General features: G+C 32.8%; 2 protein-coding genes across 5 annotated transcripts in view; one reads left to right on the forward strand and one right to left on the reverse strand.

Annotated features, from left to right (window-relative positions):
• The window catches only part of LOC106709369, a 34,231-nt gene that overhangs the window by 11,108 nt on the left and 505 nt on the right, over positions 1-22,618 (reverse strand). The window contains exons 2-3 of one of the 2 annotated variants that reach the window (XM_014501170.2): positions 21,778-22,077; positions 5,658-5,765 (exon numbers count right to left, since the gene is read on the reverse strand). In XM_014501170.2, coding sequence (XP_014356656.2) covers positions 5,658-5,737 — 80 coding nt within the window. In that variant the 5' untranslated portion in view covers positions 5,738-5,765; positions 21,778-22,077. Of the gene's footprint in view, positions 1-5,657; positions 5,766-7,905; positions 7,942-21,777; positions 22,078-22,618 lie in introns of those variants that run through there. The other variant, XM_045684973.1, reaches the window with a different exon arrangement.
• Positions 9,565-19,925, forward strand: LOC106709368 (zinc finger protein 572). 3 transcript variants are annotated; one of them, XM_045684969.1, is made up of 10 exons: positions 9,565-9,704; positions 10,399-11,170; positions 11,712-11,841; positions 12,442-12,509; positions 12,987-13,275; positions 13,923-14,188; positions 14,817-14,895; positions 15,149-15,413; positions 16,542-16,753; positions 19,098-19,925. In XM_045684969.1, exons 2-10 carry the CDS (start codon positions 10,408-10,410, stop codon positions 19,630-19,632), a joined length of 2,607 nt encoding a protein of 868 aa, XP_045540925.1. In that variant the 5' UTR covers positions 9,565-9,704; positions 10,399-10,407; the 3' UTR covers positions 19,633-19,925. The 3 variants fall into 3 exon arrangements, with proteins under 3 accessions (XP_045540925.1, XP_045540928.1, XP_045540926.1); XM_045684972.1 differs by lacking the exon at positions 9,565-9,704 and adding an exon at positions 9,712-9,734; XM_045684970.1 differs by lacking the exon at positions 9,565-9,704 and adding an exon at positions 9,821-9,893.

The raw sequence follows: 22,618 nt of genomic DNA on the forward strand, positions 1-22,618 counted from the left end.
TATTTTGGCGAATTCAGGTGGCCACTTGCTCGTTTATAATATTTAAAAAAATTATACGAAGACAAGAGTTCGTGTCAGTTAGTCCGCGAATAGCAGTCTGTCATTTAGGCACAAAAAGTTTTTTTTTTTTTATGAAAACCATTGATAAGTTCAACGTCTTGATACGTTTATAAAGCGCAATACACATTGAGCCCGCCCACCGACAGAACCCGGCGACACAACCCGGCGGCCTATATGAAAATAATCATGTCGGCAAAATGCGCCCGCGCTTGTACCCGCCGACATGTTAGCGGCTTGGGTACACTTGCGCTCAGTTGCAAGGCGACTGACTACCAAATAAATTTCTCATCTCAGGCCGCCGACCAAATTTTCCGACTTGTAAAAAGTGAAGCGGCCAACTAGACCGCCGACAAAAAGTTGCCGACATATGTCGGCGGCTCGGCGGGCTCAATGTGTATTGCGCCTTGGTCTTTTGAAGGGTCAAGATTACTAAACGAGGTCCCATCGACAATAGTGAGGTGACTTTATTTATCGATAGATTCGATCGATCTGTACATTATTTTATAATTAAAAAAGTTTTATTCTAGTATAAGGTACACCTGATATTTCTAAAATAGTGTTAGTGAACGCTGCCCAAACACATCTACAACGAGTTGAAAGTTTGCCGATGCCTATCTTAAAGGAGCAGCAGAGACATACAGAAATATATTGGAACGAAGTTCCTTATCGCGCGTTGTGAAAGGGGGCTAGACGGAAAAAATTCTTACGAAAAGTTGTCACGACACTTTTTGCTATAGTAAGCTATTGTAAGCTGTGCGGCGTCGCATGTTTCTCTGTCTGTCTCTTATAGAAAGCAAGCCAGATATTTTCATTTCTATTTCGCATTGAACAGTGTGGTGTCGCGACTTAAAAAAAAATTAAAAAAAAAATTATTACAATTCCTTCACTAATTAATCGAAAGGAACTTCGTTCCATCCGGGTGTCCCTTGACACCTCTCAAGTTTTTTCCCCTTCCTATAAGCACTAACACAAGCCTCTTTAAAAAAGGTCGGGAAAGGGAAGAGGACTAGAATTTGGTCTCTGGCACGTAAGAATTAGATTACAATATGTAACAGTATTTACTAATATTATCCAACAATGATATGTAAAATATTTAAGAGACCATCGCCTAGTATTAACGTAAATATTTTAACTTTCTTACGTAAACGATTACAAAGAATTTAAAAGCATTTGAATATTTGACACGCTCTTATATAATATATACCTAGCGTTGCCAGGCGTCCGGATAAAGTCGGACATTGGTAGGCTTTTTGATTGCGTGTCCGGCCAAAATAAACGGTTGTCCGGCTTTTGTTAGGCTTTTTACATTTCCCAAACGAGAGTGGCCGAGCGCCGGCGACGAGAGTCAACTGACGGTCGTGTCCGGCCTTTCTACTTAAATGTCCGGCTATTAAGTTTGGCGACGTGGCAACCCTATATATACCCATCTGTCTTTCTGTTACTCCGCTTTTTGCTAGTCATTAATTTAAATATACATGTATCTTACTAACATTATAAATGCGAATGTTTAGATGGATGGATAAATGTTTGAAGGTATCTCCACAACGGCTCAACGGATCATGATGATATTTGGCACAGATGTAGAACATAGTCTGAAAGAACACAGGCAACTTATTATGTTTTTTTAATTTTTTTAATTTGGAATCGCGGCCGATAGCTAGTATTAAAGTAGATTTAAAATACACATCTAATATCTTTTAAATATACGTGTACACTTACATTTGTGAGTCATCACGCAAGTTGAATTCAACGTTTTTGCGAAAATTCAATATGCAATACTTTTACAAAAGAGCAAATGTTTACATTCCTAGGTTAAAAGGAGGCATAAAGGTGTAAAGACCTATAAAACAATAGGTTTATACTGCATACACGCGTAGGGTTGCCAGGTCGCCAAACCTACTAGCCGGACAGACCAGCCAGTTTGGCCGGACATTTGGGTAGAAAGGTCAGACACCTTTATTTAGAATTTTATCTTAGTATTAATAGGTACACTCTCGTTTGGGAAATGTAAAAAGCCTAACAAAAGCCGGACAACTCGGACACCGTTTATTTTGGTCGGACACGCAATCGTAAAGCCTACCCATGTCCGGCTTTATCCGGACGCCTGGCAACACTATACACGCGTCATTCAATCACTTTGAAAATACTAAATTAGCAATATCCATTTGTACAAACATAAGTGAAAACGTAAGGTCAACATGAATGTTTAAAGCCGTATCAAATATTTTTCGCCATACAAAATGTTAACAACTGAGTAAATAAAAATTAAAAACAAAAGACGCGTGTTAAACAAATGAACCACTCATTCAATTGTTTTTTTTTTTTAGAAACGATTCTGTTAACTACCTTAATTATACAATAATCTAACTCTATATCTATCTATCTATTATATATATAAAAGAAAGTCGTGTTAGTTACACTATTTATAACTCAAGATCGGTCGAACTGATTTAGCTGAAAATTGATGGGCAGGTAGCTTAGAACTAAGAGACGGACATAGGAACTTTTTTATCTTGTGTGAATTTTTTTTATTCCGCGAGGACGGAGTCGCGGGTTAAAGCTAGTAATATTATAAAAGCGAAAATTTAATGGATGGATGTAAGAATGTAACTCTTTATTTATATCAAAAGGTGGCAAACTAGCAAACGGCCAACTGAATTCGCCGAAATAGCGAGGCGACCGTTGCCCATAGACATCGGCAAATGCAGATGCTTTGTCTAACTAATCAACGGAGAAGGGGATACAAAGAAAGAGGATATTTCCCTTTCCTATGCGCCCCTCTTCCGCCAAATCCACTTCCCCATCCATTCCTTTCGTAATAAGAAAAGGGTGGGAAGGGAAAGAGGACTAAAATTATGCACCGCACCCACGTGTAATTACTTACATTTCACGTCTGTCTTCTGTGATGTCGTGGTGAACTGAGCAAACTAAACAACAAATGGGCCATTTTTCCACCCAACAAATATTGTTGTCGGGTTCTACCACTGTTAATGGTTAACACCAAAACGACTGAAGATATCTGGATGAAATTTGGAACAGACATAGTCTGGAATAGCTAATTCCACGCAGACAAAGTCGCGGGCAATAGCTAGTAATTCAATATTTACTTATTTCCTTACAATGTAATCAAAATTCAAGGTCTTCTAGTACTCGATATTTGAAATTAAAATAAAACAAAAAAGGCGGCAATACACGTTCCACACGCGTCCGCCATCTTGCCACACGTGCGAGGTCATTGACCCATTGACATTGAAATGGGCGCGATTCCAACAAGACGGCGGAATATTATCTTAAAAATAAACATACGTAAGAGCATTTTATTTTTATGAATGATTTCACGTTTGACCGAATTTTTTAGGTTGATATAGGATAAGATTATAAAATAAGAGTCACGAATTTACATCAACTTTTACTATTTTATTAACTAAACTACTCTTTTCCATACATTTCTTCCAGAGTAAGGAGTTTATCTTAGTATTTTTTTTTAATATAATAAAGGCAACGAGCACCGGGTCGTCTAATATTGATTGATTCGACGCATATGGACATCCGCAATACCAGAGGAACCGCAGATGCGTTGCCGACCTTTAAAGGAATTGTATACTCTTTTTTATAGCTACTTAGGAAAATATCGAAATTTCTTTTTTTTTGTCAATAAAGGAGGTAGTGTCAAATCATTATGCCTAATCTGAAGATGACAGCCTTTCTCCATAATCCATTTGATAAAATCAGGTTCCCTAGATAACCTATATTAAACAAGATTATAATTACTTCAGATATCGTTTTTTAAGTGCTTAAAGTGATAAAACTTAGGTTGGGCGACCTAAAATATAAATGTCATAATTAGGTTAATAATTAGGTGCAGTTAAATAGGTGTGTATTAGTGATAGCAAAATGATTAAATGCTAAGAAAGCAATCTCTGATCTGTATATGGACAATGTCTCCCGAGATTCCGACGGAATTTAAAAAATTACGCAAGTAGCCTATGTTTTCTTCCAGACTATGTTCTACATATGTGCTAAATTTCATCAAGATCCGTTGTGCCATTCTGGAGATACCTTCAAACAATCATCCATCTAAATCATCTATCTATATATATAAAAGAAAGTCGTGTTAGTTACACTATTTATAACTCAAGAACGGCTGAATCGATTTGACTGAAAATTGGTGGGCAGGTAGCTTAGAACCAGGAAAAGGACATAGGATACATGGATTTTTACCCCGTTTTCTATTTTTTATTCCGCGCGGACGGAGTCGCGGGTAAAAGCTAGTTTATAATATTACTAAGATATAAGATTGATAATGAGTCAGATTAATTAATTAAGAAACGGCTTAACTCACGTTTGATCGTCCGGTGACGGCACCGACTAGTTTCAAACCCATCGGGGGTCCATCTTCAGGGCGAGTGTTTAATCCGAGGACTTCGCGGTCGCGTCGCGTCTCGCACTGCGGGCCATAGCGCGTAGCGCGCGGCTCGAGGGGGCGGCGGGCGCGGGGGGCGCAGTGGCCGTTGCGTGCGTCGGCGACGGCGATGTCGACGAGTTCAAAATTGATGAGTCACTGTTGTTGTTAACATTAACAACAACAGTGCAATTGATTAGTGCGAGACGCGACGCGACCGCGAAGTCTTCGGATTAAACACTCGCCCTGAAGATGGACCCCCGATGGGTTCGAAACTAGTCGGTGCCGTCACCGGACGATCAAACGTGAGTTAAGCCGTTTCTTAATTAATTAATTAAGATGTCTCACGAAAGTTTAAACAATTTAATGAGTCAGATATCAAAAATTCAACATCTAAAAAAAGAAGTTGTATGAAAATTAATTCGAACTTTAAAATATGAATAAATGTGAAAAACCACGTATTCTATTTTTGAAACCAGAAACAATTTTAGAAAAGATCAAATTCGATATTTAAAATCTTGCGAAAGTTCGAATTTCAAATTAAAGACCTTTTCTCATTGGCCACACAATATACAAAAGAGATGACGTTGACAGATCAAAGGTTATACTTAGGTTCGGGGGCGTGTTACAATTCCATTGTTGAGCCTAGACCATTTATTGCGCAATTGTTTTACTAATTAATCTTAGATATAATGATTGGAATTATGTTTCTTAATACACATGGTATTGTTACCGGCCAGTACCATCATCGATCTTATTATGTAAGGAGGTTGAAGGTTTTTTTTATAGTGCAAGGAAGTAAACTTTATTAATTTTCCAGTTATTTCTGTTGCAATTAAGGCCTAATGATGCAGAAAACCTCAATAGGTTCGACTGAACATATTGCACAATTGAAAGTTTTTTTATTACTTGTTAATTATTTATAATCTACATATCGAGGGGTGAAAGGCTATTTGTTTTAAGCGACATTTTTTGCGATATTGACTTATATATTTATTCAGAATCAGGGAATTTTTCTGATTCTGAACTAGGGACAAACGTACGAATTCCGGATTGTCAAACATCAGGATATGGATGGAACTTAGGGAACTATAGTGAATAACAGTGTAACTCAAAGCTTGGAACACTTCCAAATTTAAAAAAAACATAAGTGTATGAGGTAAAAAATTCTATTATGTAATTTAATGTAACTTACATCAACGCCGCGAAATACGGATGCAGTTTGACATTCCCTTGTCCGCCATCTTGTATCGATACTCGACTGGAAGCTGCCATTTTGTGTCACTCAATTGACTTCCATAACCTGTGGAAGAACACAATTATGATTAGTTCTTAGGTAAGGTAATATTACTCCATAAGAAGTCAGTGTGATGACGTCGCTACAACATGATTGTAAAAAGTTAACGTCCTAAAATAATTTTAAATTGTGCGGTAGATAATAAGACAAGCATCTTATGTTATTGTGCACGGTTTCCTTAGTTCAGCTATTGAATATTTTTTAAATCGCATTGAAATGCGTAAGAAGGGGGTAAATTCAGATATGACAAGTGATGAGATTATTTTTTTTATATCATAAGGTGGCAAACGAGCAAACGGCCACCTGAATTCGCCGCAATGGCGAGGCGACCGTTGCCCATAGACATGCAGATGCGTTGCCTAATTTTAATTAACGGAGAAGGGGACGCACAGAAAGAGGATATTTCTCCTTTCTATGCGTCCGCTCTTCCGTCAAATCCACTTCCCCTTCCCATCCTTTCCTATTAAGAAAAGGATGGGAAGGGAAAGAGGACTAAAATTAGGCCTCCGGTACCGCACTCATCAGACGAAACGCGAAATTGTTTCCACTTCACGCCTGTCTTCTGTGTGGTCGTGGTATTGCACCGGTCGACCCGACCAATTCGTGCACCCAACAAATATTGTTGTTGCGGGATCTACCACTGTTAAAGATGTATGGAGGAGTAGTGCATAGTGCTGACCCTCCATAGGGATAAGGGCAGGTTGATGATGATTGAAATATACTCACAGATGCCTAATCCGGACCACGAAAGTGAGGCAAGTTGAAAGGCCTCACGAGTCCATTTTGATAAAGGAAAAATTGCGAATATCGTAAATTTTACTTGTGTACTTACAGGTGTGTACGGAATAGGTGCGCAAGTCCGACTCGCACTTGACCGGGTTTTTTACTTACTAATATTATAAAGGCCAATGTTTAAATCAGTGATGCTCAATAATTTTTTTGTTGCGGCACATATTTAACGATTTAAAAATTTGGCGGCACACAAAGGAAAAGATAAAAATTATTTACTTATTACAACACACTGCATAAATAGTTTCTCAACTGTATAAAATTAATTGTATCTATATGACATTTCTCGACGCTAATTTTTTTTTCAACTATTTTTCTGTCATTGTTTTTTTATGCGAAGAAATACAGACACAGTGTGCGTGTGCAGCAAGTCAGCGAAAGTCAAAATTTGGCGACACACTTTTGAAATTTGGCGGCACACAAAAGTACCGCGGCACAATGGTTGAGAATCACTGGTTTAGATGGATGGATGGATATCTCCGGAATGGCTCAACGTATCTTGATGAAATTTAGCACAGATGTAGAACATAATCTGGACTACAATATGAAGGCTATTTATTATGTTTTGTTATAATTCCGCGCGGATGGAGTCGTGGGCAAAAGCTATGTAACTAAGGGGCAAAGAATAAATCTGCATAAAATTAGGCACAAAGGCTTTTGTGTCACGTAAATATTTTCTTCTATTATTACTACAACATTGTTGAGTACTAAATTTAAATGTAATATTTATCGATCGTAGTTTGTTTCAATAGAAAATAAAGTAATTCAATAGTACAATTTGGAATTACAACATTTAAAAGGTCAACAACTACGTAACGAGAATCTTAAATAAGAGGCAAACTTTCCCTTTGCTTTGCTAATGTTTGGTCTCAATAAAAAATAATCAAATTTTTTAAAGTAATATAACAAAAATAACGACTAATTAATGTTAAATTAATAATTTATTGTCAATACATACAAAGTTTTTTTTTACAATCTTTTTAATATTATATTTGTTATTAGGTAACTCCATAACAGCTAAGCGAATCTGAATGAATTTTGCAACAGAAATAGTTTTACAACTAGCATTGCCAGGTGTTCGGATAAAGCCGGACATAGGTAGGCTTTTTGATTGCGTGTCCGGCCAAAATAAACGGTTTTTCGGCTTTAGTTAGGCTTTTTACATTTCTCAAACGAGAGTGTACCTATTAATACTGAGACATAATCCTAAATAATACAGGGCTTCCGACCAAACTGGCTGGTCTGTCCGGTTAGTAGGTTTGGCGACCTGGCAACCCTATTTACAACAACTACTATTAGGCTTAAGTTAGTTATTAATTTTTAAACCGTTAAAGAAATGACTAAAGCATTATCTTACCTCGTTTGGTTAAGGAAAGTTATTTTTAATTTTCTCAGATTTATAGAAAATCTTCTTAAGATACAATAAACTAGTAAATGTCTAGCTCACCTATTACAATATGAGTGAGTGTGAATGAGTTTTGTTATGTATTTAACAGACAAACTATTTGAATCACGACATTAATTATATTCACCAACACTATTATTATATATATTTATGTATATCAATAAATTATTAGTCACAATTATCTTCCTTTGTTTCAATAAAGTTTAGTGTTTTGCAAACTTTCAAAAATAACTAATTTATGCGAACGCACAACCAACCGCGAGGCGGTTTCGCGCGTCACTGATTATTATTGATAGTGATTGTGAAGTAGTTGAAATAGCAGTAAGATATAACCATAACGTAAAGCAGACCGATTTAACTAGTTTAGAAAATAACAGTTTCATGGCTATAATTTTAAATGAAACAATTATGATAAGTAACTTAATTGAGAGGAAGAACTCGCAATTTTGTTTCATTTTCGTACTCCATGAAGTAAAATAAGATTGCCAAATCTTTAGAGAAATTATATTTCTCTTTAAATATAAATTCCAAGTTAAAATTGATTAAACTGGTAAAGTAAACGGTTAGAAGACTTTTAGCTCAGCGCTTCTGCGCTATGCACAACACTAATGTTGTCACTAAAAAATGTAAAACGAGGAAGCTAACGAATTATCATTTTTATTCCAAAGGGATTGGGTTCAAAATGTGCTAAAATTTACGTAGCAGCTATAAACTGACTAACAATCAGTTCCTTTATTTGCATACATCGTGTTTTAAAATGAAACGTGAACATATTCCCTACTTCTAAAAGCGTAATGTTATAGCAAAATATAAAAAGGATTATTGAAAAATATCTCAAATTATATCGATAACAATCAAGAAGTATTGTTCACATAATGGCTGTTTTATAAGTTTAAATTAAAAAAATAATTCATCGCCTTATTTTACTAAATGATGATATTGTTTTATTTAATAACACAAAAATATTTTTTTTGTTCCCCATTTAATATTTCAAATACGCGTGAAACGGAACATCCAAATGATTGACAACAGAGCGACAGTGACATTTAAGGTAATGTTGTACTCACTTAATTTTTTCGTTCAATTCAGGGTGATTTAGAAAAATCATCCTTTTCAAATTTTTTGTTTCTAGTAATTTAGAAATCAAAACTGTAACTTGGATTAATTTGATTTACATATTTTCAGTTAAACTTCAAGAGTACATGGAGAAAATGTTCATAGTTTCTTTTTAATTCTTTTATACCACCATTAAATAGTGATTTAAATAAATATAAATTCAATGTATCTTATACAGTAAGCTTAAATACTAAAGTTAAAAATGTTAACGACATTTCAAACCTGACATTATTTAAATCACTGCTGTTATCTCAGTTGTTTTAAATTTAAATTTCTTTAGACAATGTTCAAAATATTTAGAGTGTAAAACCAAAAATATGTATGTTTTATCAAACAAAAACAAATAACTTGACCTTGAAACGATAAAACCGGTGGTAATTGTATTTCCAAATATGGCAACAAAAAAGTGATGGCCATGACAGGTCAGTCACGCGAGAAAAAAAATCTGAATTTCGTATTTAAATTCGACATTATTTTACATTGTAAATAAACTTTTTAAGTGATTATTAGAACAATGAATATAGAATATATAATGTTGCCGTACTTTTAAAATCTTGTTTAAAATGATTACTTTTAACAGTGTTAATGTTAAAATGTTAACGAAGTTTTGATTTTATTGCTGTGGTTTCGTTCAGGTACTTTTTTATATTCATTATGGTGATTAGGTACATAAAGCGTTTAACATTCTTATCATTACGTTAAATACTTGTTACAGTTTTAATCAGTACAAAATTGGTAAATTACGTTACATTAAATACATTTCGTAAATAAAATTGGTTAACGAAAACAAAACAAAAGAAATCTTCAGTATTGTGTTACGCAAAGTAAGATAGTATTTCCTAATTACAAAGTTATTGTTCATTTTCAAATTAAACAGTATTAACGTTTAACATATTTATACTTTATTTGAATTTATTATAATCAATAGAGTAACAATTACCCATGTATAAAGCTAATAAATTCAATTGAAAAAAAATTGTGCTTATAACTATTTGCAGAAGAATATTAAATACAGTTAAACCTAGATAAGAGACTGTGAAATTTATCTCGTTTATAGAAATTAACCTAGTCTCACACTTACAGAGGTTGTACGTCTGACCATGACTTGCTTTTATAGGTTTCTAGCTTATCCAGGTTTGACTGTACATAAATGACAAAGGCTAGATGTTCAGTTATCAGTTTGAAACCTGCTATTCATCCATTATGAAACTTTATAACTAAACATTCCAATATATTTATAATTTTTTGTACTAATTATTCAATAATCTGGTCTTAACCCTGTATTTTATAGTATGTATTAATGTTTCTTTAATATTATTAATTTTCCAGGTTATAAAAATGAACTCAAACATACAAAATGGTGTAGATGTAGATCCATTAGCAACATATGATTATTCACAATTTCCTAATTATCCGCAACATATTTACACAGGTGTGACATATCAAAACACATACAATAACTACGATGTACAAAACATACAATACCCAACAAATTGTAACATTAACAAAGAACACGTGGATTCAAAATCTGAATCAACAAATGAAAACTGTGATAATGTAAAAGAAAATCAAAATCAAAATGAACAACCAACAAAAAAGATTAAGAAAGATATTAAACGTAAAGAAAAGAAGAGTTTCCTATCAGAGAAAATAGCAGACAGTAATTTTCCTTTTTACGGGTGTGCGGTATGCAATATTAGTTTTAAATTACTATCAGAGTTGGACAAACATATAACAACACATAAAGATAGAATAACAAGTTACGGTTTAAGACTAAAGAATCAAATGAAGAGAAAGAAGATGCGTAAAGAACAGAAAAAATTGAAAAAATTAAAAAAATCAATTAAAAAAGAGAACAACGTAACTGAAATTGAAATCAAACCAGAAGATGGTTATATAGGTGATACGAAAACTGTAGATTATAAAGCGACAGATTCAATTAATGAACAAAGCAATATAGATTCTAAGTTGGCGGATAGTAAAAAAATTAACGATGAACCTCAGAAGGATAATAATTTGGAAAAGATGTTCAAATGTTTTGCTTGTCAAAAACAGTTCACGTTAAGTTATTACCTCAAGTTACACGTCCGGTCTCATACAGGTATATTAAATTATACTAGCTTTTGCCCGCATTCATCTGTGCACAATTTAAAAAAGGTGAAAAGTGTTACTCGAGTCTATGTTCTATATCTATGCCAAATTTCAACAAGATGTGTTGAACCATTGCGGAGTTATCGGGTATTTATCTATCCCTTATGTAGTAATGTATTCTATGGGAACCGTAACTATTTTCAGGAACAAAGAAAGCTTATGTGTTCTTATAGACTATACTTTACATCTATGCCAAATTACATCAAGATCCGTTAAGCCATTCCAGAGATACCTTCAAAAAAACATCTATCCGTCTATCTAATCATTTGTATATATAATACTAGGTTTTGTCTGCGACTCCGTCTGCTCTGAATTTAAAAAATACTTAATTAGTAGTCTATATGTTCTTCCAGACTTTGTTCTACACCTTTAGCAAATTTCATCAAGATTTGATAAGCCGTTTTGGCGATACCTACAAACAAACATCCATCCATCTATACATTCGCATTTATAATATTAGTAAGATTAAAATACATTTTACAATATTTCAGATGAAAAGCCATATACATGTGCGGAATGTGGTCAATGCTTCATCACAGCGAGCAAGTTAGGCAGACATAATAAAAGAATACATCTAGCTATCAGACATCAATGCAGAATATGTTATAAATATTTTTCTAGGTAAGTTTTATAATCTGTTTAGAATTAAAACTATGTCAAATAGAAAAAAAATAATTTTCAGTATCACAATAACAAGTGTTGTAAAATAATTTCTATTATTCATTTAAAAAAACATGACTAATCTATATCTATATATATAAAAGAAAGTCGTGTTAGTTACACTATTTATAACTCAAGATAGGTCGAACTGATTTAGCTGAAAATTGATGGGCAGGTAGCTTAGAACTAGGAGACGGACATAGGAACTTTTTTATCTTGTGTGCATTTTTTTTTATTCCGCGCGGACGGAGTCGCGTGTAAAAGCTAGTTACGTATAGAAAGCAATTTTGTAATTAACTGGCACAGTTATCTTTAACCTGGATAAGCGAGATATCTTATAAGCGAGATCCATTGTCCCTTCGACCTTCATAAGCGAGAATATGGTTAGAGACAAACCTCTATGAGCGAGAAAATCGCGGTACCTTGGACTCTGCTTTATCCTGGTTCAACTGTATATGGCAACTAAATTAATACATTACATAACTATTACTATAATTAACACATACATTTTGGAAGATATTTTTAAATTCATAAAAACTAACTTTTTAAATTGTCTTTCAGGTTTGAATATTTAACAAAACACTTTGATAAAAAACATCCTGAAGATAAATTGGAAGGGGAACCTTATGGTATGTATTTTGATCCTTCGAGTCGGATAATTCTAAGTAAATGATCTTTGTCTTACTGTATAGTGCTACAAGCGTATTTGACCCGGTAAGAGATGCTATTATGGTGATTAGTTCTATCAGAAAATATGTAAAATCTATTCTTACAAGGTAAAGATGGGAAGGGAAAGTGAATTTGACGGTGGTGGGGATGTACAGGGGATGTCTCCTTTGTTGATTAAATGTAGGCAACGCATCTTCGATTGCCGATGTTTATAGACAATTGTCACTTCGCTATTACGGCGAATTAAGGCAGATTGATCAGTTGCCATCTTTATAAAAAATATGTTTGAACATCTGATAAGAAAGTTACAATGAAAAAGATTTTGTGACTATTTTTTTTCATATATTAATAGTGAATTATTCTAGTTTCATTCAACTTTTGTCGGGTCAGATAATTTTGTCGCACTATAGTTTTGTTTTTTTTTTTTAAATCCACAGATTATAATGCAATATTACCATATTTAAAAGAATTAGAAGAGCAATTAAAAATAAAAACAGACGATAAAGAACCGGAGAAATGTGAAAAATTATGGGAAGATTGGCCGATAGATGATTCTAATATATGTACAAATATAAAAGAAATAAAAAAACCCATAGAAAATAATGTAGAAAATGGATTAACTACGGTTGTGGTTGAAGTGCCAAATGGATTCATGGATACTGAAGTTAAAAAAGAAATTGAATCCGATGGATACATATCGGATAATATTAAAGGTGATCAAGACAGGTAAGTGTTTGTTTGTGACCTAATTTTAGTGTTTTCTTCTTCTTCCCACTCTTTTGTTATAAAGGATGGGAAGGGGAAGTGAATGATGGAGTAGGGGACATAGAAAGGGTAGATATATTCTTTCTGTGTGGAACTATGTCGATGAAAAGTAGGAAATGTATCTATTGTTGTGAATGTCTATAGATTGTGGTATTTTCGCTATTTAGGCGAATTCAAGTTGCCTCTAACTCGTATATCACCTTATAATATAAAAAAAAAACTTGTAACCAAAACAGATTAAAAAAAACACAATTTTTCATAATATAACAATTTAGATGAAAATTTTAAAAAAAAATTATCGTTGTTTTTCAAAAAAAAAATTCAATTTTTTTTTTTAATTTTTAAAAATATTTTTTTTTCCTTACATATTCAATTGTACTCCATACAAAAATTAAAAAAAAAATAGAATTTTTTTTTTATGTATGGAGTACAATTGAATATGTAACAACTGAACAAGCGTGAAATCCCTAAGAGGTCTCTAGTGTCATTGTTTGGTCTAAACAGACCTCCATAAGCGAGAAAGACGGTTTAGTGACAAACCTTTAAAAGCGAGAAAAATGTCTTAAACTCTCGCTTATCAAGGTTTGACTATATATTTTTCTTTCCAGTTGTTCTGATAGTGATTACTTCCCATCAAATACATGGGCAGCATCACCTAAAATAGATTCACCGCCTCAAAAAAGTAAACGTCAAAAACACGACCAGCAAATAAAATGTGAGATTTGTGATAAAAAAATAAGCTCCCAGTCTTATTTACAAATACATATGAGAACTCATACTGGAGAGAAACCATTTACATGTTATGTTTGCAATCGAGGTTTTATTACAGCTAGTAAAATGCATCGACATGTTTTGACACACTCCGACAGTTTAGGTAAGTTGAAGATATAAAAAAAAGTTTTTTTTGTCTACTAAATTACAGATACGGAGATTTTTTTCTGTATATCCCATTTCCTGACAAATTTACTAATACTAGTAATGTTTAAATTGTAAAATAATATGTTTCTGAGTGGATAAGTTGAAAAAATTAAAAAAAAATGATTTTTTTAGGGTGATTTGTTTGGGAAAATAGCTTTAATTAAATATTTTCCTGTATATCCTATCTTCTGCCAAATTTACTAATACCAGTAATCTTTAAATTGCAAAAAAAAGTGTTTCTGAGTGTTTCGATAAGTTGAAAAAATTAAAAAAAATGTTTTTTTTTTTTAATGGAATACGATTTGTAAATTAGCAAACTCGCCTAATTTTAAAATAAGTGACCTCTACTACTAATTGGCATTTATTATTAAAAAAAAAAATCTTAAAAAGTGTTGCCTACAGACAGGAAAAGGATATTTTTCGATATGTTCCCCTCCCCTGCTAAATCCACTTTCTCAATCATAGGATTATAAAAAGGAGTTTTAACCTCACTTAATATGTTTTTATAAATTTATATCGCTTATTATGACTGAATATAGTGAGACCTTTACATGTTGTTTTATCCGGTTTTTTACGATTTTCAGACGATCCAGCGATGAAATTAGAAATAAATACAGATGTTGGATCTGATATTGTTCAGAACAAAAAGAAAAAAAGCAAAGAGTAAGTTTTTTTTTCATTTCAAAATGCATCAACCATTTTTCTGTTTTGATATTATTTTTTAATTTTTTTTCCCTTAATATTTAAACAATATTACAAGATTAGAATCTCCTTCTTTTTTAAATCGTCTAATGAACGTTAAACATTACAAATATTGTCATTTTTGGATAAACATCTGCAAAACTTGTATCTGTTAATGTTTTTACACAAGTTTTACAACAATGTGAACCCACTAATGAATAATTAATTTTATCAGCGGTATAAATACGAAATCAAATCAGAGATTAAAAAAAAATCGACCTCACGCTTGCGAGTATTGCCACAAAAGGTTCCTACATCAGGCAACACTACAAGTACATAAGAAATCTCATGATGGTGAAGAATTGGTGTTGAAATGTCACTATTGTCTGATGAAGATGGATGATGAGGAAGCTCTGAAGGTCCATGAAGCAACTCATGAAGGTCCGAAAGCATATTTGTGCACTTTATGTGGAAAAACTTATAAAAAGAGAGAAACTATGGTAAGTAGCGACATCTATTGGTGTGAAAAATTACTATAGTCCAGTCGCGGAGCACGAAGAATTTCGTACAATGACCTATTTACCTACTGACAGTGGTCACAAACATTTTTGTATTTAGTGCGGTTTACATGAATTATTTGAAGGAGAAAGAAAATTCACCAACTTATGAAATATAGTTATTATTATTATATAAATTATTTATTTAGATTTTGTATTACAAGTAAAGTCAATGTCAAGCAAACCAAGGACTTTTTGTCATGACTCAAGGCCAACCAAAACCACATTATGCAAACAAGAACAAACTTTATAATCTCCAGTAAAAGGTTTACAATCCCTGAGGACGGCGGCCATTGTATCTGTGCGAGCGAGACTCATTGTATTTACGCGGGAGTGACAGAGACAGGTAATGACAGTTCAATGTACGAAATTCTTCGTCCTCCGCGACTGGACTATAGTGATTGTTTTTTTTTAGATAAAAGATGGCGTTTTCTTTAAATTTTATCTTTTTAATACATTTTGTAATTAGGTTTTTGTACATTTTATTCGACTGACTCAAAAGTCTATACATTTAAAATAATACATTTGTATGAATGTAAATTTCTTTGTTACCTTCTACAGCTTAAAATAATGAACCGATTTTGACGTGTGAGATGTCATACCATTGGTAATCTTATCCAGAGTGTCATAAATTACATAAAGAGGGGTATTTTTGATTATTTAATTAAAAAATAGTGTTTTTTGTAAATACCTTCTCTAAAAAAAAAAACTTGTGAGCCATCATGGGACGCCTGGCAGATGTGAAACATCGTGCGTGTATAAGTAATATGCATAAAATATTAAATAAATAAATAAATGAATTAATGAATGAAGGAATGAATGAATGAATGAATGAATGAAGGAATGAATGAAATAATGAAGGAAGGAATTAATGAATTAATGAATGAACGAATAATAATAATATTAAACATATATGTATATATATATACCTCAGTATAGCGTGGCGACCCGTCGCCACGGCAAGCGTCGCCACGCCAACGATTCGGTTTACAAGTGATCCTATAGATGTTTCACATCAACACCTTTAAATTGTACTATTGTTTGCAAATATTTTTTTTTTCAACCCTTTAGATGTACCACAGAAAGCATCACACAGCTGACAAGGAATACACTTGTGATATATGTTCTAAAAGTTTTCCTTCATCCCGCAAGTTAGAGAAGCACATAGCAACTCACAGAGCGGACCAGTACGTTGTCAGATACGAGTGTCCTGTCTGTGCTCACATGTTTAACACTAAATATCATATTAAAATGCATTTAGTAACGCATCAGAAAGAAGGATTGTAAGTATATTTTTATTACAGCAGCCATTTGATTTATCTGAAACTAGCTTTAACCCGCGACTCCGTCCGCGCGGAATAAAAAATAGAAAACGGGGTAAAAATTATCCTATGTCCGTTTCCTGGTTCTAGCCTGCCCACCAATTTTCAGTCAAATCGATTCAGCCGTTCTTGAGTTATAAATAGTGTAACTAACACGACTTTCTTTTATATATATAGATAGCAAAATAGAGATTTATCTCTATCCTGTTTGTCCCCTCCCCTGTAAAATACTTCTTCCTATAATTTCAACTTGAAAAATGACATGTTTTATTTCTAATACAGTCGAACCTTGATAAGCGAGAAACTCGGTTTAGTGAGAAAAATTATATTATCTATATATTAGGTCCTTACATATGAAATTGGCGTTTTTCGTACTGGCCACTTTAATCACGAATTTCTCCTCTTTGGTAAGGAATTCCAAATTCAAATTTGTACAGCTATAGACTCATGTATTTGTGGTTCGATGACCGTCATTCATTTGTTTTTTTTCTTCTGTTTTTTTCTGTTTGCGTCACTCATTTTACAAAATGGAAAACTTAAAATATCGCATTATTTACGAGTACGAGTTCCGCCGTGGCACTAGTGCTGCGGAAACGACTCGAAGGGTGAATAATGTGTATGGCGGTCGTGTTGCAAAAGAAAACACAGTTCGTTTTTGGTTCCAACGTTTTCGTTCTGGAAATTTCGATCTGCAGAACAAGCCCCGTGGACGGCCTGAGACTCAAGTTGATAATGAAGAGTTGAAGGCTATTGTGGAAGCGGATCCATCGCAAACCACGTCCGAGTTAGCTGCAGGCTGCGATGTTAGTGATAAAACTGTTTTAATTCACTTGAAGCAAATTGGGAAGATTAAAAAACTTGAAAGGTGGGTATCTCACGAATTGACTGAAGCAAACCGGCAATCGCGCGTCGACTGTTGCGTTACATTACTAAACCGGCACAATAATGAAGGTATTTTAAACCGAATCATTACCTGTGATGAAAAATGGGTTCTTTACGATAATCGGAAGCGCTCAGCGCAATGGTTGGATCTGGCCAGCCAGCCAAATCCTGCCCCAAGCGAAAATTAACCCCAAAAAAGTTACTTGTAAGCGTTTGGTGGACTAGTGCCGGTATTGTTCATTACAGTTTTCTCAAATCTGGCCAGACTATTACGGCTGATATCTATTGTCAGCAATTGCAAACCATGATGGAAAAGCTAGCGGCTAAACAACCTAGGCTGGTCAATCGCTCCACGCCACTGCTGCTTCACGACAACGCTAGACCACACACTGCGCAACAGACGGCTACTAAATTAGAAGAGCTTCAATTGGAAAGTCTAAGACATCCTCCGTACTCCCCGGACCTTGCTCCAACAGATTACCATTTTTTTCGAAATTTGGATAACTTCTTGCAAGGGAAAAAATTCAACTCCGATGGGGCAGTCCAAATCGCCTTCAAAGATTTTATTGATTCCCGTCCGACTGGTTTTTTTAGTAAAGGGATCAATGAACTACCTATGAGATGGCAAAAGTGCATAGAAAATAATGGTTCATACTTTGATTAATTAAATATATTATATTAAAAAATATTCGACTTTTTGTTCCTCCCATACAAAACGCCAATTTCATATGTAAGGACCTAATATAAAAGAAAGTCGTGTTAGTTACACTATTTATAACTCAAGATCAGTCGAACTGATTTAGCTGAAAATTGATGGGCAGGTAGCTTAGAACTAGGAGACGGACATAGGTACTTTTTTATTTTGTGTGCATTTTTTGTATTCCGCGCGGACGGAGTCGCGGGTAAAAGCTAGTTATTATATAATAAAGAAATATAATCATATATAACAATGCCTGGAAAAGGCAAAAATGTACAAATAAAATCTATGTGAGAAAATTCACTCATTCTCTTAGACTCTCATTTATCTAGGTTCGACTGTATGTTTCTAAAGTGTAATGGTTATACAAATTATGTTTATTTGTAAATTAATTTTTTAATTTTTTTTTTCTAATAATTTTGTCACTAATAATTTTTTTGTCTAATAATTTTGTCACTAATAATTTTTTTGTCTAATAATTTTGTCACTAATGTTTTTTTTGTCTAATAATTTTGTCACTAATATTTTTTGTCTAATAATTTTGTCACTAATAATTTTCTTGTCTAATAATTTTGTCACTAATAATTTTCTTGTCTAATAATTTTGTCACTAATATTTTTTTGTCAAATAATTTTGTCACTAATAATTTTTTGTCTAATAATTCTGTCACCGATAATTTTTTGTCTAATAATTTTGTCACTAATATTTTTTTTTTATATTTTACAGAATAGTCGAAGCGAATAGGAATGAAATATTAGCAATGGTATTACAAAATGCACGTCGTATACCAAAATATCCTGAATCAGGTTTGAAACAATCACCCGATGAACAAAATAAGAGATGCAACATATGCGGAGAAATATTTCAACATTTCTTCTATTTAGAGGAACATTTAAAAAGTCACGGTTCAAAAATATCTTTGGAAGATGATGATAAAGTTGAAGAGAAGAAACACATCTGTCAAATTTGTAGTAAAAGTTTCAAATTGCATTATTATTTGAAGTTACACAGTTTTACACATACAAAAGAGAAGCCTTACATATGTCAGCAGTGCGGTAAAGGTTTCATAACTCGGGGTAAGTTGAAAAGACATTTAGAAACGCATAGCGGTTTAAAAAAATACCAATGTCATATTTGTTATAAGTTTTTTACTAGACCTAGTTATTTAAGAATTCATGTTAGGACAATTCATAGTGCACAGGATAACTTCACGCTTGATAAACAATTTGGGATCAATATTAATTTGGGACAGACTGTTTGAGTGTTTTTATTTTCAATTTTATCATTACAACTATAGTCCAATCGCGGAGCACGAAGAATTTCGTACATTGAACTGTCATTACCTGTCTCTGTCACTCCCGCGTAAATACAATGAGTCTCGCTCGCACAGATACAATGGCCGCCGTCCTCAGGGATTGTAAACCTTTTACTGGAGACTATAAAGTTTGTTCTTTTGTAATAAATGTGACAGGCGAGACGTCTTCGGAAAGCAGTTACTCCGATACATAGGAATCGGATTCTGATTATTGATTTTTTTTTAAAATTTTTCTGCCGAATTAGTAGATACTTGTTTAGATTTTTATTACTTGTAATATAAAATCTAAATAAATAATTTATATAATAATAATAACTATATTTCATAAGTTGGTAAATTTTCTTTCTCCTTCAAATAATTCATGTAAACCGCACTAAATACAAAAATGTTTGTGACCACTGTCAGTAGGTATTATCATTGTACGAAATTCTTCGTGCTCCGCGACTGGACTATAGTCATATTGTAAACTGACGGGAAATAAGTAATTAAAATTTAGCCAGTCAGTTTATAAATTGACTATTAAAATCTGATGAAACTAGTTAAATTTTGTTTACGGTAAACGGGTCTAGTAATAAGGTATGGGTGATAGAATTTTTTTTTAAAGCACAATTTCTGTAAAATGGTACTTATTGCTTTGTAATAAAGTTGAAAATCATGAATTCTTTAACTTGCCTTTGTCATTATTTTATTCCTTTTCACTGTATTAAGAAAAAATTGTTTTTTTTTTTTAATAATACGTATTTGGAAATTAACTTGCCAGTACTTAATGTAATAATTGATTTTGTAAAATTTTATATATATTGTTATATTACATATATTATTATGTAAATATAGTTTTTTTTTAAATAAAATATCCTTTTATATTTTTTAATCATTTAAATTACAATTAAAAATAATCTTTTTATATATTGTTATGAAAAAATATTTTATTAACAATGAAAATTAAATAAAATTTGTGTTTTTTTTTTCTAAGGCTGAATGAGAATTTCCTTTGTCTTTTTAAATTATAAATTCAACTGTCAATTGTTGTAAATTCAAGGCGGGTTTTTAAAAAGAAATTCAAATGAGTAATATTTCTTGAAAATTCTGTTATTTATTAGATTTATTGACACAATTGTTATTGTTTCTGTTATTAAAAAACAAATTACTTTTGATATATGCAAAAAGACAATAACTGGGATACAAGTTTAAAGAATTTATTATCTGCCTTTCATGCCACTTCGACATGCCACAAGATAATAATGGAAGATTTTAAAATGGAACAATAATAAAATTACGTATTATTTAAATATTTTTGCTAAATATCACTTCATTATGGGTGCGATATAGAAATTATTTAAAAATAATAAATTGTAAACTATAATGTTCAGGTGTTTGTTACGTTAGAAATATTTTTTTATCGAATCGAATTTTTTTTAGGTTATTTTACAGGTGTTGTACATTTCTCGCGGGGATTGTTGATTCTTGTATAGATTATTAAATAAATTAAGTTTTAAATTATCGTTTTATTTTCCTTCTTTTAAAGTTTCTAACCCGGCTTTCCGCAATGGCGGTTATAACGGTTCAATAGAATAAACAGATCGGGAATAAGGGAATTGTAGAAATTACTACGTTTTCATACACGTGTTTTTTTACATATCTATTTGGTTCAGAAACAAAACAATGCACAATAAATTACGACAAATCTTCACTTGACACAATATTTTCTTGTTTTTCATAAGAATGGTAAACTGTTAAGTTTCGTAGACCCTGCAAGGCACAAAACAACAGTAAAAGACTTGAAAATTATGCAATTTGATAGCAAAATAACACATATTTTTGTCACCTGGGAATCGAACCCAAATCAACGTAATAAACTGTGTTCACTACTGTTCACTCTTCACAGACATTCCGTCATTTTCATCCATATTTTAGTCTGTTTGAAAAATTATTCTAGGTTTATAAAAATCAGGAAATTTAAAAACACATAATTTAAAACACATTTAAACATTACATTACGATTTTTTTTAAATCACATCAAGGCAATTGACAACCAAAAACATTATAGAAATGTCAACTGTCGTTGATAAAAAAAAATTAAATAAGGCAAACCTTTCGTTTGTTCATCAGCCGTCGACAGCAGCGACAAAAACATTTTAAAACGATAAAAATGTCATGGCCTAGTATTGTAACAATACGCATCAATTCCACTAAAGTATTACACACTTGTGTATCAGGTTCGCAAGAAATTAATTTAGCAACTTCACAGAAATAGTCCATTAACGCGCATGCAAATTCTGACAGATGATTTGGCGCGGCTTTACAAACACTAGAAAATTTTTCACTCTTCACTTTCTTGCATTTACGTCGTTTATACTCGCAATTGTCTTTCTTATTGTTTGCCGGTAGAAACTGGAAGTATAATATTTTATAAAGCAGAATCTTAATAAGGTAGTTAATTCCTCTGAACCAACAGCGATTGAAAATTATTGAAAATTTTCGTGGATGATCACATAACAGGCTACAAAATAACTGACTCAACGTATACAAGTAAAATAGTGTGATCGGCAAAATACGCAATTTTATTTCTTTTTTTTTTTTTGAATGAAAAGGCAAAAGAGCATCTGGAATAAGTGAGTGACCATCATCGTCCTTGAACATCAGCTGCGTTGCCGGCCTTAAAAGAAGAGGTACGTTCGCTTTTTAAAGCACTATAGTACAGTAAAGTAAGGAATCTTACATGTTTGATGGCTACGTAAAAAATCGTATCTCACTATTTTACCATTTAACTTAATTTAACTTTAAAAAAAAAGTATGTAGTCTATCTGTTACTTTTTAGCCGACTTCAAAAAGAAGGAGTTTATCAATTCGACTGTATTTTTTTTATGTGTGTAAAACTCCGCCCCTGGTGGTCCGATTTTGATGAAAAATATTTTAATCGAAAGGAAGTGCT

The sequence above is a fragment of the Papilio machaon genome, chromosome 28 (genome assembly GCF_912999745.1).
Source record: "Papilio machaon chromosome 28, ilPapMach1.1, whole genome shotgun sequence".
Taxonomy (NCBI): Eukaryota; Metazoa; Arthropoda; class Insecta; order Lepidoptera; family Papilionidae; genus Papilio; species Papilio machaon.